Source organism: Truncatella angustata, assembly GCF_020726525.1.
Source record: "Truncatella angustata strain MPI-SDFR-AT-0073 chromosome Unknown BKA67scaffold_4, whole genome shotgun sequence".
Lineage (NCBI taxonomy): Eukaryota > Fungi > Ascomycota > Sordariomycetes > Amphisphaeriales > Sporocadaceae > Truncatella > Truncatella angustata.
In genome coordinates, this window is record NW_025763384.1 from 2053738 (window position 1) to 2078869 (window position 25132).

Genomic DNA, 25132 nt, shown 5'->3' on the forward strand with positions numbered 1-25132 from the left:
ACTGATAATGCAGATCAGAGAGGAAAGATTTTGACGTAACATCGTGTCAGCTGTGTCCCACACATGCTGAGAGGTATCAGATAGGAAGAACGATAGACAGGCCCAACTTTTTCTTTCTCAGGGTTCAGGTCAAAAGCAACGCTGCCGAGAAGGAGATAGAGAGATACGAAATCAAAGATGAAATACGAAGCTAGAAAAAGAGATTTCCACAGTCTTTACCCGATTCCATCACATTTAGCCTTTGCACAATGCATTTTGCGAGTCGTCAGAAATTGTCGAGGATGTCGTTGGCACATTGAACATCATATCTCTGGCCTTTTCCTACATCCAAATCCTTATTTCTCAAAGTGGAATGCACCAAGAAGCGAACGAAGAGTAAACTCAAACATCACCAACTTCCTAACCTTGGTAACCAGGGTATCCGTTGTTGAAGTTTTGGCCAGGAGGAGGCGAGGTCCACTGCTGGTTTGGTGCTTGTTGACCACGGCCGTAGCCTCCGGCACTGGGCGGACCAGCATAGCCCATCTGCTGAGGGTTGTAGGCTGCAGGAGACTGGGCGGGTGCGCCAGCATAAGGTTGTTGCTGTGCAACAGGGGTACCGTATTGACCTGCGACTGTTTAGCTTCTGGCGTGTGAAAGGAAGGAGTTTACTCACCACCATACTGGGGGAAGTAGGTGGAAGGGGTGCCGGGATAGCCCGAAGGTGCGTGAGCGCTCTGAGGGCTATAAGCCTGCTGAGATGGATCAAAGCCACCAGGAGTCGCTGAGGTCGGAGTCTTGTCCTTGCCCCACTAAGTGCTGTTAGCATATATATCCCAATGCATTTTGGAAGCTTTCAACTCACACTGCACTTCAAGGGCCGGCCATTGACCTGATAGCCGTTGAGCTGGCAGATGGCCATGGCAGCATTTTCGTGAGAATCCATCTTGATGAAGGCAAAACCTCGGTCCGCTTGCATCCTTGACTCTTGCACGTAGCCGAAGTTCGAGAATAGGGGGACGAGATCGTTCTGGGTCGTGTAAGGTGTCAGATTTCCGACGTAGCAAGTGGTTTGCCATGCAGGCGTCTGGCCGACAATCATATCGTAGCTCTGAATGCCGTGCGTGGGGAAGTGGTGGTGTCCATAAGGAGTTGTAGGGGTCATGCCCATGGCGACCATCGCCTGCTGCTGGGCAATCGAAGGCTGCCCCTTCTGGTTTGCCCAGTTGCAACGGATGGCACGAGACCCGAGCCACTCTCCATCCATGGAACTCAAAGCCTTCTCAGCATCGGCTCGGTCACGGAAGGCAACGAATCCGTAGCCCCGCGAACGTCCAGTCTTCATGTCCCACATGACGCGTGCCTCAGAGATGGTACCAAAGGCAGAAAAGGCTTGGAGGAGCACTTCGTCATTGACCTCGTTTGACAAATCTCCAACAAAGATATGAAAATGGCCAGATGTATCCTCCTTACTCGTTGTGTTGGACTGATAGGCCCAGTTCACACGGATTTCCTGGATCGATAGTAAGCTCGTGTGAACCATAACCGGCAGACAAGCCAGGAAGAAAGACTCACTGATTGGTGAACGCGCCGGCCATTCAAGGTCTGCAAAGCCCGTTCAGCGGAACCAGGATCATCGTACTCAATGAAACCATAGTTGTATCCCTTTTGCTTGTTTTCGAGTCAGCAATTTGTCAAATTTCCGGCCAGATATGATAGGGGGGCGAGGCCTATGCTTCCGGGTGTCCACGTGGGAAACAGCCGGGAAGCGATGTGTCCACTTACGTTCTTGTCAGGAATGATCTTGACGTTCTGTACGTGACCGGTAGTCTCGAAGATCTGACGCAAAACATCCTCTGTCACCCGGGGGTCAAGCCCACCAACATAAAGCGCCCGCTTATTAGGTTCGGGGGCCATGCGGCGCGGGAAAGGACCACCACTGCTCGGCGACATCAAGCCACTCTGGTCGCCGGACAAGGGAGAGGTGATGGCGGTCGGGATAGGGTTCGTGTTCTGCGGGATGTGCAGAGGCGGCGGAGGCATATGCGCAGGGTTCGATTGGCCATTCTGGCTGTTCTCGAAGCCAGGGGCGCCGGCATTCGGCTGCGGCGGTGGGGGCAGCTGAGCGCCGGTCGGGGGTCCGTTCTCTGCCATTTTGTCGGTGATGCGGGTTGTAAGTAAGGAAAGTAGTACGGAGGTGGGATTTGGTGTTGGAAGTTGTTGCTCAGAAATAAAAGCACGGCGCAAAGCAAGGTTGGTGGATGATGAAAAGCGGTGGGCCAATAGAATTTGAGTCGCAAACGCGGTGCCGCAATCAATTATTGCACGGGGAAAGCGGTCGATGCCTGGATCAGACGATTCCCAAAGAAAAGTACACAAATCGCAGCTTCTGCGACCAGTGCTGAACCACGAACACGGTTTTGGTTCTGGTTCTGGTTTTGGCGGGGCTCAAGGAGAAAGAACCAAAAATGTCCAGGAGCAATGACACAATAATATGTTGTTCTTGACAACTAACCCAACACAGAACTGCTTCTGCGTCACGTAGAGGAGAGAAAGCGTAATTTCGTAGACCACAAGTAAGGCGATCGTGTTCTGAACAAGAGAGGAGACGCGCAATACGCAGATGAGAGACGACGCGAGCTCAACAGAAAGGAAGCCTTGCAAGCGCTAGGATTCGAAAATGATCCAAGTTTACTCCGACGCCGAGACGATGCGATTCTCTGAACTGACTTGGGTTGACTTTCTAGGAGAGCAGACGACTAGAGGAGAGGAGCTGGACAGGATGTCCCAGTCTCGAGAAATTACCGATCAAACGGCGGCTGATAAGGGAAACAGCGAAGCAGAGAGAAACGACGACGATCAGGATGTTGACTTGACTTGGAAGACGACTGACGAGGAGACAACACAAGGACAATGAGAGGGAAGAAAAAAGGAAACTGCCTTGGAGAAGTCCCCCGATTTTCAACGCACAGTCACCGGAAACCTGGTTTTCTTTGCCGGTACGAATGAAGATGGGAGAGGGAAGAGAAAGCAAACGGAACCCTTCGTCACGCAAGATGGCGGATTGGATTGAGATTGGGTTTGGGTTTGGGGATTTGACGGCGGCAGGGACAGGGACTTCCGCCGACCGTTTGGTTGTCAGATTGGTGACTGGTCCCTCATTCCACCCTCCAGGATAGCCAAAGCTTTTGGTCCTCCATATATGTACAGTACTGTAGCCCTGGCTGCCCTGTCCCTCAAGCGACAGGAAGCAGGCGTGTGGAGAACATTTGCTTAAGCCAACACCGGGGGGTTACTTCAAGCAATGCATATCCATCGTTGGCTCAGGTTCGTCGTAATGGATGCAGCATTTATTATGCCAAGTCAACAATTCTGAGCGTCCAGATTCCAAGAGGTCCTCGTAAGACCATCTCAGCAACATTGTCAACTGACAAGCAAGTATCCCAAATATGTATGTCTCTTCGCAGAGCTGACTAAATCGACTCGCTTCCGAAATATTGGCGGACTTTCCCTTGCCGTATTGCCCTGGGCGGTTAGCCGCAAGTTGCAGCGCAGCCACAAACTACAATTTCTGCACGCAAGTGGGCTTTTCCCTGGATATGAACCCTTTTACGAGGTACAAAGAGTGTGCATTCAAGATTCAAGAGAATGAACAGAGTTGGGGCGGCTCTTTTCTTCCCTGTGTGGGGTGGCCGGAGCAACCAAATTCCAAAGATCTGGTTCGGTTCATTCCCGCCGAACTAATTATACACTTTAGGGGTCAACTGCAAGCAGGGGAGGGGGGAAACCATTATTACCAAGCCGATCATATGCATTGCGGTTTTGCAGTGTGTGAATAACAAGTTTACCTCCTTCAAGGGTTGTGTCCTATGGAGATAATCATTGCACCTCTGATCAGCCGCAGTTCGCGAGTATATTCAGGTGCTATCTTAACAGCTTCCACCACTTCAAACTATCCGTGCCTCTGTACCCAAAGACTATCTTGAACGAATGGGGTATTTTCTAATCAACACTCACGGGGGACGGAGAGGGGTTTGCCGAGTCACATAAAGCAGCCCCTTCATTTTGAATGATAGCTCCTGCATGAAGGCGCTTGTCTGAAATCGTGCACTTGCCCGTTGGGCCTAGACCCCTATGATTTCGTCAATTTCGCTGAGGCCGTCTCACTCTCTTTTTACAATCTATGTAGTTCAGCATGGAGCCAAGTCAACTAACCTAGCCAGAAGATGTGCCCATAGGCAAGATTTGTGCCACTGCTTACCGTAGCAATCTTCAGATGACAGGCTGCTAAGGTTAGCCTGGTCTCCACGATGATCTGAATCAGGGAGTAGACGTGGGGCAAACCCCATTGTTTGTAGCGTGGCATTGTGCATTTTTAGCAACCGTGCTAGAGCGACTCCCGTGCAGACAATCTAACCTTATTCAACCGCACCCCAATCAGACAGCTCCTGCTAGATTTTGTTTCCAGCTTCAAACATCCTCCTTTGAAAAGAGTTTGCCCCCATAACGTACTGGATCTCTTTTTGTATATCCTCAATCTATCTCGACCGTGCCTACATGTCATCTACCCATAAATATCGAGTTAAACCCTCGTTATCGAGTCACTAAACATGGCCGCAACTGTAGCAAAAGATCCGCTGGATGTCCTCCAGGCCATGTTCAACGAAGTCGTGCGTGTACTCACCATCACATTGCATTCATATTCACTGACCTTCTTAGCTTGTACAAACAGGCAAAGCTATCAAGGCATCTCATAAGGATGGGGCTCGCAGTGGAGTCAGCGCGGGCGCAGCGCTGCGCACAAAATTGCCCGAGACAATGAAGACGTACCACTACGCTTTAGATGACCTTGAGAGCGAAATTGTATGTTGAACCATGCCAGGTGTTTCCGAGGTATCTGACTGATTTCAAATGTTAGACACGAGCGAAGGCAGTTCTGTTACGGGATTTGGGAAAGCTGCAAGTAGCTCGGGCTCCTGTGTCTGTTCCGTCTCCTGTTGCTCCGCCTGCCCCCATGGTTCCGGAACCTCGACAACCGGCTGCTATGATGATGGAAACGCCTTCGGCAGCATCACATACGGTCAATACCAATGTGAACTTCAAGGCTATTAAAGAAGAGAGCAAACGAGCGCCATTTCCGGACATGGGTATGGACGTCGTTGACCTATCATCTCACACAAATGCGCCCTCTGCTTCACCACAGCCTCCTAATGGCAACATTAAGCCTTCACAAGAACCGCATGCAATTACTCCTGTCAAACAGTCACCAAAGCCAGCTACTGCCATCAAATCTTCGCCGGCTCCTCCTCAGCCAGCCGCAGTTGGCTCTACGGCCCAAAAGGTAGCCTCTCCTCCACAGCAGCTGCCTATAACCCAAACAGCACAAGATAGCTCCCTCAATGATATGCTATCTTTATCTCCTGCAGGTGGTGCAGCAACGGCAGATATGACAGGTGGCGAACTCAATTTTACTAACATGGAATTCACCCTGGCACCACCGTCCGACGGGCAGTCGCAAAACGCTCCTCCGGCTCCCATGCAGGACTTCGACTTGTCTGCCTTCACGACACAGGATGGAGAAGACGATCTACTAAACTTGGATAATCTTGACGGTGGCGGTCCTTCAACCGACCCAGCGCCAGCTGATGCAACTGTAGGAGCAGAATCAAAGACTACCGACAATACCGCCCCAGCCACCAATATTGATCCCATGTATGACCTCAGCAATATTGGGAATGGCAATATCGATGCTATGGACCTGGATCTGAATCTGGAAGTCGACGGTGAAAATAATGACAGCACTTTCAACGATCTATTCTATGAAGATGCCGATACAGATATGGGGCAATTCAATGATGCATATTTTGGGCTTGAATAAGCACTCGACGACAAAGCATCGAACAATATCTTTCTTATCTATTATTAAAAACCCTCGAGTCTCGAGCGAATCATATTTCTCAAAATCAAAGCTCAGGTCTGTCAGGAGTTACTACCAAGATCTTTCTATCTCAAATGCCGCGTGCTAGCTCCCTATTTGTCAAGCGGCCAGTCTTCTACCTTAGATCCTCAATATCTAGCGGCCACAACGATCGGCCAAGTTCTCGGTGCTTTCACATGTAGTTGAGTATGCGTTTCAATCGGTACATGGTTCATTGCAGCGGTGGCAATTGCTACGATTGTTCTATAATGGATCATCTCGTCACACCCCTCTACTTACAGGGCCGCTGGTGCTAGCCCGTCTTCATACAAGATCAAGCGAAAAATTCGATTGACTACGGATCGATTATAGCCCTATGTTAACCTATTAATGTCCGTTTTTTTCGCTGTAGTTTGCACATTGTTTTATTTTTGTTTTCAGCTACCACATAGCTGGCTTACCGCGTTTGCGCCTTATATCAGGCCTCATCTCATTTAACATCTCTAATAATACTGTACAATTAAGGGTCCCAGCACACTCGACTGTATGATCACTGTCCACGGTCTACTTGTCAATAATAATATAGACGACTACGGTTTCGAGGTTGCCACTTCATCTCAATCCATTCGTTGGCCAGCTTGTGTCCGTCGCTATATAAAACTAGACCGCCAGCGACAAGACGATCGAACCCACCCTAGCAGCAAATGAAATGAAGACGTACAATAGTCACATAGTTGACCAAGCGGTCTAATTCTTCGTCCACTGGTTTTCTCCCACTTTCACAATCCCTGACCTGTCTGTCTGAAACCAGACACGCCACTACCATCGGAAATATTTTGCGTCGAGCCGTCCTCATTCCTCAAATCTCACGAGTCTCCTCTGAAGTCTAATTTGGTCGTAAACTCACTTTGCCCCAAATTCTGATCTTGAACTTAAAAACATAATACACTCTATAGAGTTAATTTCTTATTAATTAATCTCTTTAGCGCATTCTCCTATTCAGGTTCCATATCTTGTATGGCTCTATGCACTGGGCTCAATTAGTCTATTCTAGTCTTAAACGCCACTGATACTGGAAACTGGAGCCACAAGTATATGGATGGGGTTTAAGACCCTTCACTGTTGGCTGCTAACTCTTTAACCCCTATCTATTGATTGAGCTTAGAAAAGCTATCTCCCAACTGGCATACATTTCAATAACGTGCCTTTTCCTGGAAACGTTGTTCAAATGATACGTCCCAGGCCCCTACTCACATGCCAGTCGCTTTTTACAAGTGCCCGTGACTCTGAGTGAAAAGGAGCCGCAACGACAGTATAATGTGGGTATACTGACTCTCGGTCATTAGTCCCCGTCAAACGCATCGTTTCAATTATGTTTATTCACCATGTATTTGTCACACCGGTGTCACCATGGAAGTCAACACATCGACTCAGTCCCTTGGGAGCGCAATGGCAACGTAGCATACATTTACTGGCGACACAGAACGCTACCATGATATATTGTCAAGAGAGCATATGCTCCATTGTCCCGGCGTACACCGGCACGGTTTCAAAACGTCGCGTGCTACAGTTAGAAGACTTCGTCGTGTCAATCATTTGATACTAACATGTCTTGTTCTCGCTCACTAGTCCCTACAGTCAAAGCAATGATGGAGCATGGGCTGGGGCAAACTGATTCAACACCACAGGCATTACTACCAAACGACGTTGTTGAGCTCGAATTCACCGCAGAAAAGACAACAGCCTTTTTACATTATGGAACTTCGATCATGCTCCAGTGGACTCTTGCGTCTTTCTTTCGTGTTCACGCTAGCACTGAAAGCTAAATTACGATACTACGAGCTCATCCTTTCAGCATTCTTTGGTGCATTCTCTCCACCGCCCCAATTGTCGTGCCTTGCATCATTGAGCGCAATTCGAATGAAATCCATTTCTGGCTGTAAGTATGCCCAAACGCATAAACTGAGTAGTTTACCTTAACATGTCTAGTGCATTGTGTCTTGTCCCCTCGTGGTTGCTTCCAACAATTTATATGTTTCAACAGGCTTGTCAAAGATTCAACCGGGTTGGACGGAGGGATCCATAAGCTTCTACCGCCCATTCCTGGCACCATTACGCTCACATACTTACTACCGTTTCCTCGTAATGACGGCAATGCTCCTGTTCACCTTTACCAAATCATTTACCATACTCCTCACGCACGACCTTGTGGTACTCTTGAGGGTCACACCATGCTTCACACTTGCGGGCCATTGGCGCAATTTCAAAGCCGAGCCTTCCATTGATCTGCAAGTGTCAGCAGAGTCGTGACTTCTATCCTACTGTTTCTTGCGCAAGCCTGAAAACTCTGAGGTTAAGATCCGCCAACGAAGCGAGGAGCAACTATTATCAGCCTTGCGACTGAATAAAGAATACAAATGAGACTCTGATTTTTTTCTCGTGGTGTATTTTGTGATACTTACGCCATCATTCGTGATCTAATGTGTTGCGCTAATCTTTCCGACTTGGACCATAAAAGGGGGCCATGATTGGGGTTTCGCGTCGTTGGAGGTTGGCAGCTTACCCATACTACCGCCCGATGTCCTACAAATCGAAACCACTGGCGTTCATCTGGGCCTGTTCTCTTCTTTATTAGACTGTTTGCTGTTTTTATCTCTAGACTGTCGGAGGGAATACAATAATATACGGTTCTGAGGATTTGATGACCCACAATCCTGCCTCTTTGGCCGCATCGAAAAGCCTCCTCAAGTTATGTGCTCCCTCCTCGAAGTCATACGCATCCCTAGATGAGGAATGGTAGCCCCGGAGGAAGTAGATACTGAGTTCTGAGGTCATTCAATTATACTTATTTGTCGTGGATGAAGACAGTATATAACTAACGGCATTAAAACCGTTCGCTTTGAATTTTTGAAAGACGTCCTGGAGGGTGTTAGACAAGTGAAGGGAATGCTAGATTATTGATCCTTCTTACCAGCCACAGTTCAGGCATAGGTAGTATCTGGTAGTAGAATTCGGCATCACAAAACGATTTATTAGTCTGTAGTCAGGAGACCCAGCAAATCCCCTGCTTACTTAATAAAGCTTCGCTTGCCTTTAATCAGCATCCTATACACTTCCCAGGTCCAAGATCGGCCAGATTGTTCGATAATCTCAGAACGTGGCAAATTATCGCTGGCAGCGCGACAGTATAAAAGGCTAGGGATCTCGACTTGTCTCACATGCATGGCATTGTTTGAAAACTGATGTCTGCTCGAAGAGTAAAATCGGCCTTAGATGACTTAAGCTTTAGTGTCACTGGGCGCAGCACTATAACTCTCAAATATTACGCATAATGTTGGAATATGGTTATCCGCGGTCTCGCACGACCATATAGTCTAGCTAGTTACCGGCGTACTGACGGCAAGCCACTACAGCCACACCGTGGCTGTCGGCAGCTTGCAGCCGTATAGGCCAAACCCCTATCTGTAGATCGCGTACGATGGGAAGAATCCCTTCTTCCTTTCGTACGATAGCGCTGAATAGATCTATTTGTCGCCCAAACTGTACGGAAAGAATTGAATGGAGAAGCCATTCCACACATAACCTTAAATTATGGATGCCACTATAACCCCCATTTTTACCTGGCCGGCTCCGCCACAATTTGCCCTTGCAGATATCTCGGGATAAACTTTCCAAGGGGAGGCTCATAGAAGCCCTTGCTAGATCGATTAACAAACAAAACGACCAATTCCGGGCAATAGAAATATATGAAGGGATGGTTTGGCAGCGATTTACTGGGTAACTGTAGATTTGACGACACTGCCGAACACTATACTCATGCCAGCTTAGCTTGGCCACGTCAGTGCGGCTATTGAACGGACTGAAGGAGGCAGTTTCTAAGTGACCAGATCCCACCGGAGAGTTTCTATGCCCGCATGCATAAAGCTATTCGACCGGTGTGTAACAGTATAGTGTCGTCTAATGCCTTCTGTATAGAACATACACCTGTAGGCACTCTGATCTCAGAATCTTTGGTGTAAATTAGCAAATACGTATTCACAAAACCAGAAGGCTATCCAAGACCGTTCAAAGTACTTCTAAGCGTCTCTCCCGTCCACATAATAAAAATTATGCCATTATCATCTATTAGCCATCATAACCTCACACCACCAGCTCCTTTCTAAGGACCTTGCGTGACTGTAAACAAATCTGCCATCGATGTGTAAATTTGCTCATTCCTCAAACCACTCCATTCCTTATCCATAAGACCCCAAGTCTCCTCGGCGTCGGCGGTCCCTTCTCTGACGTAGTAACTACCCTGAATGCCCCACAAAGCCCAGTCCATGTCGTTGCCCAACATATACTCCTTCACGCAATCGTAGTAATTCTTACCGTCGTCGGTGAGCCCATCGTTTGGACCACCCGACAGAGCCATACCCCATTCTGACATGATTAGTGGCGCGGTAAATTCCTGGCCTTGCTCGAGGACGAAGCCAACAAAAGCTCCGTACAGATCCTGACGAATATCACAGTTATCTCCCGCTGCAGAGTACGTCACGCTAAACTCGTAAGCGTGCATCTCCCAGACGTGCTTTCCAGCCCAGGCACTGTAGTCAAGGTTTCTGGTCTTCGTAACGGTCAGATCCTGGGTGGACTGGGTTCCTCCAACAAGGACCAGGACATCCGGGTTCGCTTCGTGGACACGCTCTCCACCCTGCTGCATGAAGTTAAGCCATCCCGAGTGGCCGTCCAAGAAATCTTGTAGGACTGGAAAAGGTCTGGGCTCGTTCCGAAGGGACATCGCCACGACACCTGGCTGCGAGGTTGCCCATGTTGCCATCGCAGAAAGACCGTTGAGCCAGTTTCCGGTGTTGAAATATCTGCTGTTGGATTCAACATAGCCCTGCGCCTTGTCCCACCAGCCGTTACCGTCATCAAGGTCGCCTGCGCTCTGTTAGCAATAGATCACTTGATATGTAAAGAAACGAGGAACACCTACAACACCAACCCGCCTTGCTGACATGGTTATCCAGGATAGTCATAACATTTCTATCCCAGAGAGACTTGATGACTGCGCCAAAAACATCTTGCGTGGTTGCGTTTGCCACAAAGGGGTTCTTCTCGACCACACGTGCGTACGTCGCATCGAAGGTTTCAACCGGAATGTTGGCAGCCAGGGCAGCAGCGATGAATGAGTCTTGGACGCTTACTTCAGGGTTCAGTGCATGGTCGATGGAGTATGTAAGGCGAACGCAGTTAAATCCTTGTTGTTGGATGAAGTCGGCAATGTAGTCAATTGACTGCTTGTCCAAGCCTTCAGGTATGTTCGTTTCCATGTGGCCAGGCCAGTTGATACAGCGTAACTTGACCCTGTTGCCAGCATTGTCGAGAATCCATCTGCTGTCGGTCTTGAGTGGCAATGATATTTGTTGCGACAGCGCACTGAGTGCAAGGCTCGCTATTACTGAAAGTGCAGAGAGCTTCATTATTACTCTAGCTATCGAACGCGTTTGTTGAACCTTAGTGAAGGATGACGAGAAACGAAAGAAATGTGAACTGGTGAAATTATAAAAGTGATTGTATGAGTTGGGTCGTGGGCAGATGAATATAAATATGTTATGTTCTCAAAGTTGCGCCCTCCGTTGCGCACTTATGCAGACACACTCAAGAGATCTTGCGCAATGAACCACCGCCTTTAGATTCAGGAGTTGGGCCAGAGAATGAGTTTTTTTTATCGTATCTGCAGGCTGGACATAATCGTGGTAGCTATATATCAAATTATAGGCCCGCGTGGCAACAAGTGTCATTTGGCTAGCAAGCCCGAAGAGATCGGATGACGAGAAGTCTTGAAGAGAACGAACGTGAATGGGACATTATTTCATAGTTGGGAATCACTACCTAAATTTTATGTCATAAAATGCGAGGTGGTATACCTGACCTTCAACGAATACCACCGTTTGACACATGCTGTCAAGGCCTCTCGGGGTTATCGATGCAGGGGCGGCACCCATGAAGGATTGCCAAAGAGCAGCCATGATCGGGATACACCCATTCGTTCTTAGCTGAGAAGATATCAACGTGGCAGAGAATCCTTGTTTTCGAGCCTTTCAACAACTTCCTTTTGTGCAGGGCATAGAGTCAGTGGCCAATGTGGAAAAATCAAGGCCCAGAAAGCGATGTCACAGCACTGTTGGAGAAGACCTGGGGTGCCAAACGCGTGACTAAAGCGTATGATAGGTTCATAATGCACGAGGCCTGGTCGGATGAAGTTGAGATGGTGTGGGTGAACCGGAGCTGTCATTTCGTCTCGCTCCAGATTGGGACAATCATTGGGAACTTGGCATATTGACTTGGCAGTGATGATAGCGTGTGAACTGCCGCTGCTGTGGGGTAAAAACGCCACACTGGCCCCCTATCAAACCTGCAATCTACACAGGAATCTGCGGTAGAGAGCTCTCATAGGCCGTAACCCTCCCAGGTATCCTTGCCAATAGCAGACTTATGTAAGGAACACACCTCGGGATCTGATAGCATAGCGAAGGACCACGGTGCTCCAATGATAATCTCTGCCCACCGTATCCCATACTACTACTACAGTATACAGCTGGCTTTTGTGGTCAATATCATTGGTACTGAGTTTTCTACGGGTAGCTGCTTGGCGTTGCAAGTTAACATTACGTTGTGGCGATGCACCGTTCCGTGTGTGGCTGAAGATGCAGGTCCAGCCAGATGCACAACCTAGTAGCATTATCTATACACTATGTACATACATCTGTTTAGGGACCGCAAGCGGCCCCGGTGCATGAGCACGAGGTTGTGTCTATTACACCTCACCTACTCCAAATCAAACCTTTCCAATGCCCGCATGGTCAAAATCCACGGGGGTGCTCCCACTAAACTCCGGGGTATCATGGCGCAAAAATCGATCCAGCATCTACACCTAATCTTGTGCTCACGATGCTGCACCGCTGGGGGTACCTGCTGCATTTTGCCACGCTTCTAGCTCCCTCCTTTTCGAGAGCAAGCTCTTGAAGGCGCCCAGGCATTGCACTAGTCCCTCTTCGTCATGAACGCAGAAGCGATAGCTCTTCTCGTCGGTGATAATTTGCATGCAGTGCAGCTTGGCTTTACTGAGAGGATCAATGTCGACGACATTGACGACGGTTGAAAGTGGCATGATGAAAGCGGCCGTATACTCTGACTCGTCCTTGTAAAGGATCATGTTCCTTGGCCGAAGCACGGCCCAACAATTCTTCCATTGCCTAACACCACGCTTATGTTTCAGCAGTTGTAACCATCCCTGCCACACCACTCTATCAGGGTCGTTTTCAATGTTGAGACCGCTTAGTTGGCTTTGATTCCTACCCCCAAGCATCGGCCGGAGCTGGGCTGCCGAATTGGAGAGCGATCGCACTGCTAGATTTTCCATGGATGCACCCACCCGGGGAGCCTCACAGTCCGAGAAATCCGAGTGAGATACGAAGTCGTTGCTCGAGATTCCGCCTGATGATGACTCTAATTGCGAAAGCGTCCTGCCTGACGAGGATAGGGGTTTGGGTGGCAGCGGGTCTGTCGGTTCCGGTGAGGACGAGAGACACCTGTCATGATCCATGGACGTTTCTTTCAGAACGCCCGACGTGTTATTGTTTCCCAGCAGGCCAACAGCGTTGTACGACTGGCGCCGCACAATCGGGCTTGCTAAGAACATCTCCTCCTCCTCCTCCTCTATCCGCGCATCTTGGCGGATGAGCTCAATCCACTCCTGCGCATCCTTGGCACTCGGTGCTTGAAAGTGGTAGTTCTTGGCGGGAGAAAAGAGACCGAACAGATTATGGCGCTTCTGCTTGGGGTCTTTGAGAAGTGTGGCCGCGGATAAATCGGACAGGTATACTTTGTGGCGCAGTTTGCTCTCATTATCGGACTTGTAGAGAGATAGGTTGTTTGGCCGCAGCACCAGGTAGACTGATTTCCATGTCTAGAGCAGGCTTGTTTCAGCATCTACGTCCGGCCTACACATGACGAGTTACCTACCTTGGTTTTTTGTGTACGCTTCTGTACATAGCCAGCCTTTATGACCCGGTCGAACTCGAAGCTGCCATTCTGGTTGACAGGACTGGGACTCGATACAGGCAGCTGATTTCGTAGGCGACTCGTGATGTTCGCGGATAGGGAAGCGGCCGCGGCCGGAATCGTCAACTTGGCGCCTCGTTTGGGAAGTTTTGTTGCTTGCGAGGGGACGTCCCCTGCGGTCGAACTAAGGGTTGCTGCCATCTTGGACGTCTTTCGATGGGGGGTATTTGGATGTATGGCTGACAGAGGCGAGCGATGGGTTTGCGCATTAGATATTAGAAGGGTATGTGGTGGTCGCGAACGGAGCTCGAGTATTCCCAGGTGGTGTATGTTGGGAACTGCAGCGCTAAAGATGACGGGTTAACTCCCCGAGTAATGAGAACGTTGCGGTGTGAACTGCCTTGCATGAATGATGCAGTCAAGTGGTCCGAATCTAGCGGGGTTGGGGGGTGATGGCCCGCCTTGAATCGAGTTGTTCCTGGCGGCAAATGTCCTGGGGATGATGGAACCTAAAGACTGATCGACAATACGGGCGATGTGATAATTGCCGGTTTTCGGCCGCGTGCGGGTTAAAAGCTTCAAGGTTGGTGATGAACAGTCTTCACCAACTGATGCTGTCAAGCTGAACAAACAAAGGAGAGTATGGACGGGGGCATCCGGAGATGTCAATAGAAAAACCCCCTGAAGTCTAAACGCCAGCGCAAAGAGAGGATGCAGAATGCCCAGAGAGTCGTGGGAACGAGTGGTGGGTGATATTGGCACAATAAATGCCGTGAGCGAACCCGGGAGGAGCTATATGTGGCTCGAGAAATGAGTGACTTGGAAAGAAAGGTGTAGGTGCAGGTATAAGGTGCCGGTACAAGGTGCAGAAGCTTTTGGGTTGGTATAGCGAACAGGAGGAGGTCAGGACATGGCTGTTGCAGATAAGAAACAGTAGGTCAGTGACCATCAACAAGCGACGTTCGTTCAGAGTGCTTAGCCTAGCACGCGTTTTGCATGATACAAATCGACCTCCTCGACGGCCCGGAACGAGTCTCAAAAGGCTGATTCACGTGCCAAGCCTGACGTCTGGATCATTTGGCTGGATCTTGAGATAGAGATGCTCCCGGAGAATTGCATTGTTTCAGCCAAAATAACAAGCCCAGCACTGGAGGACAACAACTGGCGCGTCCGGCGCTATTGTGGCGTCAATTTCATGCGTCCCAGAAGCGGGCCACGGCGCTAGTATGCATCAGTTTAGCCCGAGCCATCATCAAACCCATGATTCAGCCTCCATTATCTAAGAGCAAACACACTGATTGACTACCCCTAAATTGCCAAACGGGTCCTGCCCATTTGGCCTCCTCAGGACAGGTCATCGTCACTTATGCTTGTTTTCATGCATATGGTCCGATGTTGCTACATACATATTGTACCTACATTAGTGTATTCCGAACAAGTGCCCAGTCTTGGATGATATTCAAGCCGAAGAATTTGTGGTGGAGGGACGTCCTGAGCAGTCTGATAAACTTGGGCTGTCTTGTTTTTTTCCAGATATTCGCATGTTTGAGTAGTTTTTGCACGTGTTTCGAAACTCTGATTTTTATTGTCAGTATTATATGAGCAAGTTCGATGACTTAACGTCGACCAATGACCAGTAGCCTTTCTATGCTACCTCAAGCTGATTTAGCGCTTGGGTTGAACAGGAATGCCTCGGGCAAGACTTGTTAAAAGTATTGCAGGCGAGAAAAGAAGAAGAAAAGGTGCGTATTCGAATACTGCCTCATACTTGGCGTGCGAGAATTAGACATAAATTAATTGGTGAAGAAGCATACACTATTACCGGTCAATTTGGGTTCAAGCACGTTTCCTTCACTCGTTACCGAGCCTACTGGAGCCAGTCGTCATATAATCGATTACAGACCGTTGCAGATTGTTCAAGGTTGGGGGTCAAATTGAGACTGGTTTTAACATGTTCGTTCTCGGCTTACTCAATACAACCAAGTCATGGCTTCCCTGCGCCTTCGCTAAGTAAAAAGGTGAAACAACAAGAGAAATGGTACTATACAGATGTGGTGAAGATTCTAATATCCGTGACCATTACCATCGTAATACCCGTAAGCATGACCGTGCCCGTGCCCGTGAGCACCGAGGTCTGCATCATGCGTTGCCACCATCGACACATATGTCGTATTCGTGTTAGTGTTATAGTGTGTCGGTCCTATGCTACTATCCATGCCCTGCAGATCGCCGTGTGAACCATCGCTGTAGTATCCTTGCGCCCTTTCCGGGGCAGGGTTATCTGCCGGCATTTCATGTGAAGAACCAAATTGGCTGGGCATTGAATACTGGTGTTCGTACTGCGGCGTGCCAGCAGGTAGCTCCGCCCTCGAATACCCACCTAACTCGGGCGGCGTCGGTTGCCCAGTCAGCTCTGAGGGCGACGGTTCTGGGTACTTTGGCTCGTAGTAGCCCGCCGGTGTCTGATCGTTTTGTGCAGATAGTTCTGTGGCCTGGCTTCGCTTCTTGCGTCGCCAGAAGAAGACAAGGGCCACGGCTGCGAGCACGATGGCGCCGCCAACGCCACCCACCACGCCTGCCATCAAAGGCGTTTTGGAGGTTGTAGTTGTACTCGTGTCTGACGTGTCCGAGCTACTGGTCTCGTTTGTTGTGCCTCCGGTGGAAGTCGTCGTCAAGTTGGCGGTAGTCTCCCCAGTCAAAGACCAGAAGCCCTCCCAGCTCTTAATGAGATCGTTATGACTCGCTGTGACGGTACCATTTCCGTCAATCGTCACAACGTTCTCAGCCTTGACGTTGGGTCCAGGCGCCTGTGCAAGAAACATGACAGCATCTTCGAAGTTTGTACCAAAAAATGCGTCCTGGAGAAACGCACGTCCAAGCGAATAGCCTGGCGAAGCGCCATTGCATGGAAAGTAAGGTGTAGGAGTATCCACTAAAGGCTCTTCGAGTGTCAGATTTAGATGTCGAAAGGGGACCGAAATGTTAACATTTCGCGCGTTGTTGTCGGGGTCACGAAACGATAAGGTCAGAGCTGCAGCTGACGACACGATTCGCTTGTAGTCTACTGAGTCGGTATTCCAAAAATACAGCCCAAGCCCCGTATTATATGTGACTGGTAGATTGGCAGCGATTGCGTCGCAACTGCTTTTCGGAAGATTAAGGTATGGATTGCATGGCTCAACTCCCATTTTAAGTGAGCTTCCAATAGTAGTATTTCCCGATGCCAATAGCCCAGATTTTGAAGTGAACGAGAAAGGCGAGTCGCCGGCGAGCGTCGCGATAGAGATATCTGATAGCTCTATCGAGTAACTCATGTACTCGGGCTCGATAGGTACAGCCAATACATCGTTCAGAACCCTGTTCTGATCGTAGCCACCAAACCACAACGATCCAGAGACAGAAGGGGACGCTCCGGTACCTATATGCATTCCAAAGGAGTTGGATTCGATCTTCCCGTGACTAGACAGGTACCCAGAGAGGAGACTGCTGTTTTTAGCACCTGCGAGTGTACCTGCCCTTACTTGGAATGTTTGATTGACTGCGTTGGGTGCCGATCCGAATGCTAGACATCCGGCAAACAGGGGATAAGAATTGCCATTTGGATATACGAGCTGTTCGTCGTTTATGAGGGCAATAGATATATTCGGGATGGGCCCGAGCCCCCATAGTGAAGTGTCTGCTCCAATGTATAGGTCGTCTGCCCATCGGGATGTTCCACCGCCCTTGACTTGCACGTTGTCGGACCAAAAGTCGGGCGGTGCAAACGAGATGCCCATGTTGCTACCAGTCCCTCGTTGTTCGTAGTATATGGCACCCTTCTCCGCTGCATAACATCGATCGTTCCCGGTGGTGGTTGCAGTACAATAGCTACTGCCGAGCAAGAATGACTCCCAGAACTTTCCGCCGTAAATGGTTACTGGTTGGTCGTATCCCATCGTTACCTCCAAAGCGTTCCAAGGCCCATCTGGACCCAAAGTTCTGTTTGACCATTGTCCCTTGACGGCGCCCTGAACAGCCGTTATTAGAGCCGCGTACAAGCACAATAAGCCCGGGATACCCTGACGCTGAGTACCCATAGTGATCGATATCAGGCCCATGGCCATGATCATCCGAGTATTCGCAGACAGATACGGTATGGCCACTTCACCAAATTTGGCGCATTACAAGAAATAAGTTGGTCGATCAATGAAGAAAAGCACGGCCTCGGGAAAAATCATCTTGCAATGGCGGAAGGGAAGGATTCACAGTTGCAAGAGAGGAATGAAACAGAGTTCAAGGTCAGGCCTGGCATTTACTAGCAAGCATGGCCTCCACGAAGGATCCGATTCCAACCCTATCTGCCAAGATCGCTGGGCTATGGACTGAAGCCTGACGCTTGCTCATAGGCCCTAGTAGTTTCATTTCGGAAATTCTGCAATGAGACCATTTGAGTGTGGCCAGAGCCGCGGTGAATATTGACCATCGTAGCTGAATATGCGCAAGTGCGGCACAGTTGATCCTTCAGCCTCGAACCTGCTGATTTGACCAATAATAAGCCTGGATATTTCAAAGATGCCAAGAGAGTAGAAAATAACGTTGTTTAGTGACAGGGGATGCATGCGCCAATCGTCTCGAGAAGGATCGCGTCTGACAATGTGATTGCGATCCTTAATCCGCAATTTCCCAACGACCGCGTTGCTGGCCACTACCCGAAGTCTCTGGTGGTCCAACACCAGGAATTCTGGAAAACAGCATCACCTGCCATGGCTCGTAGATAAAAACCATGGGAGGGAAATATGAGATTTTGCGCAACCGCTTTTTGGTTCATTTAGTTTCGTGGGAGCCAGCTGGTAGTCGAGCCAACAGCAGGCCCTGTGGGATGAACATTACAGCCCCAGATTAGCAATTCAAGGCACAGTCAGTATCCCGCAGCCCCCGTTCCATAGGATCGTGCGAGCACACCACAATTTGGTGTTTCCCCAAACATAATGTTAAGTCACAAATCCTGTATCACCAGTGACGAATATAAGAGTAAAGGATTTATCACTGCGTATCATTGGCCTCTTTCTGTGTCACAATATCTGCTGAGTGTTGTGCTCGATGGCCGTGGAGGTCTGCATGGTAAATACGCATTCCCCTCTGCTGCAAATTAAGATGTGTTATAACTTCGAAACCTCTTTACTAGCCAATGCACCGCTCATCATGTACTCTTCCCCCTTTCTTTCTGCATTCTTACAGCATTCAAAAGAACCATTTCACGACCGCCTCCAGTGCCCCACCATGCAACACCGATTGCCGCTCTTTCCACGTCCATCTCACCACTGACTAATACATCCCAGAACCTCTTCCTCGCCACCTCGCGCATACTGGCATCTGCCACAGCGTTCATGGCGCCGGCAGTCCGTGACAGCCACTCGTCAACAATATGTAATGGCAAGAATGGCAGTGCATCGATAAGAGCGAGGACTAGCGTCGTCTGTTCGCAGATAGGTGGTTGCTGAACATGATCCACCGGCGCCTGTTGTGATGCTAAAGGTGACGGCGAGGTTGGAGCAGGTTCGGCTGGGAGAGGAAGCACGCCCGCTGATGCAGAGCGATAATGTAATGTTTCCAGAAGAATCTCCGAAAGCTCTGGATGCGTTGCGGATATCGGGAACGGAGGGGAGACGATTTGCATGACCGTTTTGAAAGCGAGTCGGAATTGTCGTGAAGATATATGGGTAGGAAATGCAGTGAGAAGATTGTCAACATAGAATGGTAATATGGAGACGGTCAGGTCTGCGTGCTGTGGGCACGACATGACTGAGAGGATTGCGGAATGCGACGCCTCGAAAAGGGGCAAAGTTAGAGATGTTTGCGGCAACGCATTTCCTCTAGGCGAGTTGGCTAGAGACAAGTGGGATGTTGCGGAATTGAGAATCAAATTCTCGGCGGCAGGTGTAGGGAGAGAGAGCGGTAAATGCTCTGCCAAGTTCAGATAGAATAGCGTGAGAGATTGGTCCAGAGTTGTTAGTGGCGGCGCATTCGCTTGTGGGACTATCGGTTGTGTGTCTTGCAGGAATCCAGCGCAAGCTTGGGGGTACCTAGAGATAATATCGATGGAGGTGAGGTACGTGAAGGTGTATACCTGGAAGGCATCGGATCCTTCGCGTGAAGAAATAAAGTAAAGGTTGCGTAGCGTATGCAGTATCTTCGATGCAACTTTCGGTGCTACCGTATCATTCCTCAGATGCGCATCGAGCAGACAACGCCCGATTATAGGTTGTACAGACCCGACGACAGCATACATGAGCTTTTTAAGAAGTTGCCACAACACATTCCAGGGTCCTTCCCGTATTTCAGGCGAAAGAACCACAGGCTCGGCGGATATGTCAATGGCAGAGAAAGGGCAGAGTCTCCATTTTTCAAGCAGGTTGGTTGAGAAAGCCAATAGCTGATCTTGAGCATGTAGCACTACTGTCGACATGGAAGCGTGTTCCACAGCGAAAGCCACTACTCGTGATAGAGGGCCCATATTCTGAACCAAAGGTTGTGTTGAGACTTGAAGCACATGAGCGAAAGAGTCTGGCGACGCTCTGTAGAATGCTTCATGACCTGCAACACTGCCAGCTGAGATAGTGCGTAGAAACTCTCCCTCCTGAAAGCCCTCTACGTGGATCATCGCGTTTATTGCAGCCGGCAATACTAGATTGCAGTTGAGCGACCGCTTATTCCAGTCTGACAATATCGGGAAGGCATATGTCAATGCCAGTATGACGGCGTTCGCCCCATATGCTTGCGTCTGTGGAGGGTCTTCCAGTGCAAAGTTGGCTGCTGCCACCACGGCTTGCTCCAGGGTCGACCGCAGGCCAGATGAAAGTGTCCGCCTTTCGTCGCTTTCCATTCCAAGCAGCATGCCAGTGAGGACCAGGAGATGTTTCCACCTACTTGATCGCTCATCCGCACCCTTTGCAACAGCACGCGCCCATGCTTCGGGTCGCAACCCGCTTCCCACTGGCTGCTGACCCCAGGCTAATTTTGCATTGTCCTGCTCATTCTGGATGATGTGCTTTGCTCCCGTGTTGTATATACTTATTATGCGAAGACAAGTTCTCAACCCGTCCGGTGCTTCCCATATCGAGCGCGCAGTCAGGACATGTGAAGTCAGAAGCGAGATATTCAGCGGGTTATTCAAGTTGGAGAGCAGGGTCGTAGTCGTCGCAAATATCTTGTTGGTCTCTGTAGCGTTCGGCGGCTCCTGATATGCGCGCAAGGCTGCTGTCAAGAGCCTGTCGACTGACATGGTGGAAGGTTTTACCAAAGCCGCGTCACATCGTGGGAGTTCCTTTGCATTGCCGAAAGTCGCGATGTTAGAGCTTGGATTGGAGATGAAGCGCTGTCGGTGTTGGCTGCCCACAATTGCCGAGGCACGACGTCAATCAGCAGAGAACCCCCAGCCTGCACGCCAGTGCTGCTGCTAGCGTTACTTACCACATGCACATCTCCAACCCCTACAATCGTTTCCACCCTGCAGCACCTTACCTAAAAGCTCCACACTCACTCGATACTCGACACTCGACACGTGCAGACATACAACGTCGCTACGCGCTTGCAATGGGACAACAGGTGTAGGTCATCCAAGGACGAGCAACCCGTGTCTCCAGGAAGCTGATACGTCGCAGTTCAACCACCGCCGCAGGATGTGAGCCTGGTCGTCCATCTTTTCCATCCCTTTACTGGCCGGCTCAGAGCTGTGATCATGCTATTTACTACCTGTGGGATTCTTGGCGATTCACTACACTGTGGACACTCATTCTATATGCCATCTTCCATATGGGTGCTGCGGGCATAGCTCTTGGTGTTCAAGTAGGGAAACACCGGTCGACCTGGAAGTATCTATGGACCGTCCCAATCATATATGCCTTCGCGGCTGCACTTGAGGCAGTCATTTCCGGCAGCATCGTCGGTGTTCTGGTGGGCGCCGTCTATTTCAATGGCCGATTCCTTATGTCAACATGGATTCCTTTTATTTGGGGATGGATCAACGTCCTGGTCTTGATTGTTTCATCATTCACCATTCAAGGTGGTCTATGAATGAAGCATCCATCTGCTATTGAGGCGTCACCGTCTCCGTACCCACAACACCGACTGGAGCTTGTGTCGGCGACGGCACGATACTCCTTATCTTTCTCGCTGGGTTGCCTGCTACCACGCTGTATTCAGGAACGTCCTTGGTTACTACACTCCCAGCTCCAATGACGGAACCTTTGCCAATGGTCACACCAGGAAGCACGGTGGCATTGCCTCCAAACCAACAGTCCTCTCCAATAGTGATGGGCTTCCCGCTCTCGGGTCCCTTGGTCCCGTTTCGAATTGTGGGATCGATTGGATGCGTGCCCGAGTAGAAAGAACAGTTGGGGCCAATGAGAGTCCGAGAACCGACAGTTATCAGGCATGTATCAATCCAGGTGCTGTTACTATTGACGTATACATTGTCCCCAAATCTGACATGTGAGCTCATGCTAACCTCAGCATCAGGAATCACCTACTTGACATTACGGCCGTAATCCATTTTTATTGGAGCATCGCACCAGACTTGTTCTCCAAAAAGGTCCTCGTCCTCCTCGGAAGTGGCTGCAGGCGGAGGTAGTGAGGACTTGTCGTCTTGGATCCTGGCGTGGGTGACATCAGCCTTGGGACGGGTGGACTCAGAGTCCAGTAGCTTACAGTTTGAAGAGTTCAACCAATTTGCGCCGTGAGACATCACCAGCACTGTTGAAAGTCTCGCACGCCAAGCGGCATCGTTTCCGGTCCGCGATAAGATCTGGTGTGAAAGCATAGTACAATTCCCCGGTTCGCATGAGACGCTTGTTCTCTTCGAGGTCTATGCTACGAAGAGGGTCCATTGTACACATCTATGGTCTGTCACGGATTATACGTGTGAATATTGACAGTTAGAGTGTATATCACGTTGGATTTGGATGGCTGAGGTGCATCATCCCTCACATCACCCTCCCCCCACTATATATCCCCCGCGTATTCTCGAAATGGATCCTCCAACCTGTAGCCATACACTATCTCCGGCCCTGATATTCCCTGCCTCAAAGCAGCTTTTTATGAATATCAATGCAAACCTTTAAGTGAATATTTCGTAATGCTAACGATGAAGCTCAGTATAATTTTCGGGTTCTCTTCTGCGGAGCAGTGTTATTGGATATGGCGTCATACTCAAAAGATCCTTTCATTGTCGCAATGCCGTTTCCGGCCGCCAATGATCCGAGGTACCTGAGCAACTGCTAATTTTAGCGTGTTCCTCCAGCAATCAGGCTCTATTTCCTGCCGGAACCCCCCGCCAGAAGACAAGGCTGCTTCGAGGATCCGACAGCTTCTTGACAACACCCAACAAAAGGCAGCTTCTCGGTTGTGGCAACAACACATGAAAAGGACAAGAAAACACAAGCGGTCCTTTGTCTCAAGTCGCACGCATGGTCTGATCCCCACGGAACAAACCAACTTCACACCGTCACAATGGCGAGTTTTCCAGATAGGTAAGTCGGTCGTTTTCTTCTTCTACAGATATTCGTCGGCGGTTCGCGCTTCATCTGCATCGTGACTCCTTTGCGTCCGTTACTCGTTTTTTTTCCTCAGGAAAATCTGCAGTAACAATAGCTTCGCGATGTCTGAGTCATCAGAAGATCCACCAACAGCTTCGCCGCCGTCGCCGCTGCCACAAGCTTCTCCCAAAGTCTCCCTAAAGGATGATCAGCCACCTGCTGGCTTTCACTATTTAGTGAATGACGAGATACCCTCAACACCAACATGGAAGTCATCCTTTGCCCCGAGCGAGAAGGTTCAGGAAGATGAAGCTTGGACCAGTGGTGCCTTGCCCGGCCAGAAGAACGAAGATGTCAAGCGACCCTTGTGGGCCAACAACAAGAGAAAAGACAGGCGCATATCACTCCAGTTGCCTACCATTCGTCGTGAGCCTACAGAGAAGGATGCTGACGATTTGCTTCCTATCGCCAGTCCTATGAGCGCACGCCCCTCGCCTGATAAGCTATACTTTCCCGGCAAAGCCAAGTCGCTAGAAGGCATTGCGCTTCGGTCCTTCTGTCTGGGTATTTCGCTTGCGCTGTCTGCGGTGGCGATCGCGGCGGTCATACTATTCTCATCCTCTCCATTATGGCGAGTGCCTTTCTTCTTCGCCGCGCTCTCGACATTCCATTTTCTCGAGTTTTGGACAACCGCAAAGTACAATACGCAAGAGGCCAAGATCGAGTCCTTTCTTCTGACCGCAAACTGGCCTATGTACTTCATTGCGCATTCGTCTGCGACGATTGAGTGCTTCTTCACGAAACTACTGTGGCCAAATCGTTCATGGGCCCCCTTGTATACCGGACACATTCTCCTACTTCTCGGATTCTTGCTCGTCTTTATTGGACAATTTGTTCGGGCTACTGCTATGATGCAGCTTGGTACCAACTTCAACCATATTGTCCAGGATAGAAAGAAGACGGGCCATGAGCTCATGACTTCAGGCATATATGGAGTCATGCGGCACCCGTCTTACTTTGGCTTCTTCTGGTGGGGGATTGGCACTCAAATAGTACTTGGTAACCCCATCTGTTTCGTTGCATATCTAGCCGTGCTTTGGCGATTCTTTTCTACGAGAATACCGACCGAAGAGGCGCACATGGCTCGGTTCTTTGGTGAGGATTTTATTGAGTACAAAAAGCGTGTACCTACCATGATTCCCTTCATCCGTTGATGGGCGTCGACCGGCTAGAATGGGCTTGTGGCGTTCAGGGGCCCTATCTGAGAAGCATTTGAAAACGTACGGTAGCAAGGCTTTTGAACCATGAGACGTGCAAGTGCTATAACAGCGATCGGTGCAGTTGTAAGAAATATCATCCGTTTCCACTTTCAAAGCCCTTTGGCCTTTACAACTTCCTGTAACATATTATGACTGGGAACTGTTCCTCCAAAGGATCAGGTAATACAGTAGATAGCTCTAGCAATGGGAGGATAACATCGGCCAGTCCGCTCGACGAAAGACAGAGACGCCTCTTAAGTACTTCACATTTGTTTGTGTAGGCATCTAACAACTCCCGGTTCAATATGCGAGGCAGTGAGTGATACGTCGACTCCGAACTGCCGGCACGTCGATGAGAGCCACATACCGTGGCCCGAACGTTTCCTCCGAGACCCCCAAGACCATTAGCCTTCCAT

The 25132-nt window shown here is 49.6% G+C and overlaps 8 protein-coding genes across 8 annotated transcripts; 3 read left to right on the forward strand and 5 right to left on the reverse strand.

Moving 5' to 3' along the window:
* Nucleotides 1–11: 11 nt before the first annotated feature.
* Nucleotides 12–2396, reverse strand: BKA67DRAFT_275652 (uncharacterized protein). Its single transcript, XM_046095919.1, has 5 exons — nucleotides 1765–2396; nucleotides 1555–1650; nucleotides 845–1492; nucleotides 656–791; nucleotides 12–608 (listed from the first exon to the last, which is right to left on the reverse strand). Exons 1-5 carry the CDS (start codon nucleotides 2131–2133, stop codon nucleotides 400–402), a joined length of 1458 nt encoding a protein of 485 aa, XP_045958607.1. The 5' UTR covers nucleotides 2134–2396; the 3' UTR covers nucleotides 12–399.
* A 2193-nt stretch (nucleotides 2397–4589) lies between these two features.
* Nucleotides 4590–5857, forward strand: BKA67DRAFT_658642 (uncharacterized protein; the record flags this gene model as incomplete). Its single annotated transcript, XM_046107311.1, has 3 exons — nucleotides 4590–4649; nucleotides 4699–4842; nucleotides 4898–5857. The coding sequence occupies 3 exons, from the start codon at nucleotides 4590–4592 to the stop codon at nucleotides 5855–5857; spliced, it is 1164 nt and encodes a 387-aa protein (XP_045958608.1).
* Nucleotides 5858–9896: 4039 nt separating this feature from the next.
* BKA67DRAFT_604830 (cellulase family protein) lies at nucleotides 9897–11750 on the reverse strand. Its single transcript, XM_046105357.1, has 2 exons — nucleotides 10875–11750; nucleotides 9897–10819 (listed from the first exon to the last, which is right to left on the reverse strand). Exons 1-2 carry the CDS (start codon nucleotides 11359–11361, stop codon nucleotides 10056–10058), a joined length of 1251 nt encoding a protein of 416 aa, XP_045958609.1. The 5' UTR covers nucleotides 11362–11750; the 3' UTR covers nucleotides 9897–10055.
* A 1077-nt stretch (nucleotides 11751–12827) lies between these two features.
* BKA67DRAFT_658644 (uncharacterized protein) lies at nucleotides 12828–14146 on the reverse strand (the record flags this gene model as incomplete). Its single annotated transcript, XM_046107312.1, has 2 exons — nucleotides 12828–13850; nucleotides 13907–14146. 2 exons carry the CDS (start codon nucleotides 14144–14146, stop codon nucleotides 12828–12830), a joined length of 1263 nt encoding a protein of 420 aa, XP_045958610.1.
* Nucleotides 14147–15810: 1664 nt separating this feature from the next.
* BKA67DRAFT_275766 (uncharacterized protein) lies at nucleotides 15811–18483 on the reverse strand. The gene has a single exon (XM_046095920.1). The coding sequence runs from the start codon at nucleotides 18052–18054 to the stop codon at nucleotides 16009–16011; it is 2046 nt and encodes a 681-aa protein (XP_045958611.1). The 5' UTR covers nucleotides 18055–18483; the 3' UTR covers nucleotides 15811–16008.
* Nucleotides 18484–19124: 641 nt separating this feature from the next.
* BKA67DRAFT_516683 (uncharacterized protein) lies at nucleotides 19125–21206 on the reverse strand (the record flags this gene model as incomplete). Its single annotated transcript, XM_046097838.1, has 1 exon — nucleotides 19125–21206. One exon carries the CDS (start codon nucleotides 21204–21206, stop codon nucleotides 19125–19127), a length of 2082 nt encoding a protein of 693 aa, XP_045958612.1.
* Nucleotides 21207–21414: 208 nt separating this feature from the next.
* Nucleotides 21415–22211, forward strand: BKA67DRAFT_275800 (uncharacterized protein). Its single transcript, XM_046095922.1, has 2 exons — nucleotides 21415–21531; nucleotides 21586–22211. The coding sequence occupies exons 1-2, from the start codon at nucleotides 21518–21520 to the stop codon at nucleotides 21995–21997; spliced, it is 426 nt and encodes a 141-aa protein (XP_045958613.1). The 5' UTR covers nucleotides 21415–21517; the 3' UTR covers nucleotides 21998–22211.
* Nucleotides 22212–23087: 876 nt separating this feature from the next.
* BKA67DRAFT_275797 (Isoprenylcysteine carboxyl methyltransferase family-domain-containing protein) lies at nucleotides 23088–24938 on the forward strand. Its single transcript, XM_046095921.1, has 2 exons — nucleotides 23088–23451; nucleotides 23930–24938. Exons 1-2 carry the CDS (start codon nucleotides 23432–23434, stop codon nucleotides 24669–24671), a joined length of 762 nt encoding a protein of 253 aa, XP_045958614.1. The 5' UTR covers nucleotides 23088–23431; the 3' UTR covers nucleotides 24672–24938.
* Nucleotides 24939–25132: the final 194 nt, after the last annotated feature.

Bases quoted from the DNA above. Each gene is read 5' to 3' on its own strand.
- BKA67DRAFT_275766 (XM_046095920.1), bottom strand. From the start codon at position 18,054: ATGATCATGGCCATGGGCCTGATATCGATCACTATGGGTACTCAGCGT.
- BKA67DRAFT_604830 (XM_046105357.1), bottom strand. From the start codon at position 11,361: ATGAAGCTCTCTGCACTTTCAGTAATAGCGAGCCTTGCACTCAGTGCG. The intron at 10,820-10,874 runs GTAGGTGTTCCT...AACAGAGCGCAG, and splicing joins CAGCAAGGCGGGTTGGTGTT to GCGACCTTGATGACGGTAAC.
- BKA67DRAFT_275652 (XM_046095919.1), bottom strand. From the start codon at position 2,133: ATGGCAGAGAACGGACCCCCGACCGGCGCTCAGCTGCCCCCACCGCCG. The intron at 1,651-1,764 runs GTAAGTGGACAC...CTCGAAAACAAG, and splicing joins AGATCATTCCTGACAAGAAC to CAAAAGGGATACAACTATGG. The intron at 1,493-1,554 runs GTGAGTCTTTCT...CTATCGATCCAG, and splicing joins GCCGGCGCGTTCACCAATCA to GAAATCCGTGTGAACTGGGC.
- BKA67DRAFT_275797 (XM_046095921.1), top strand. From the start codon at position 23,432: ATGGCGAGTTTTCCAGATAG. The intron at 23,452-23,929 runs GTAAGTCGGTCG...TCCTATCGCCAG, and splicing joins ATGGCGAGTTTTCCAGATAG to TCCTATGAGCGCACGCCCCT.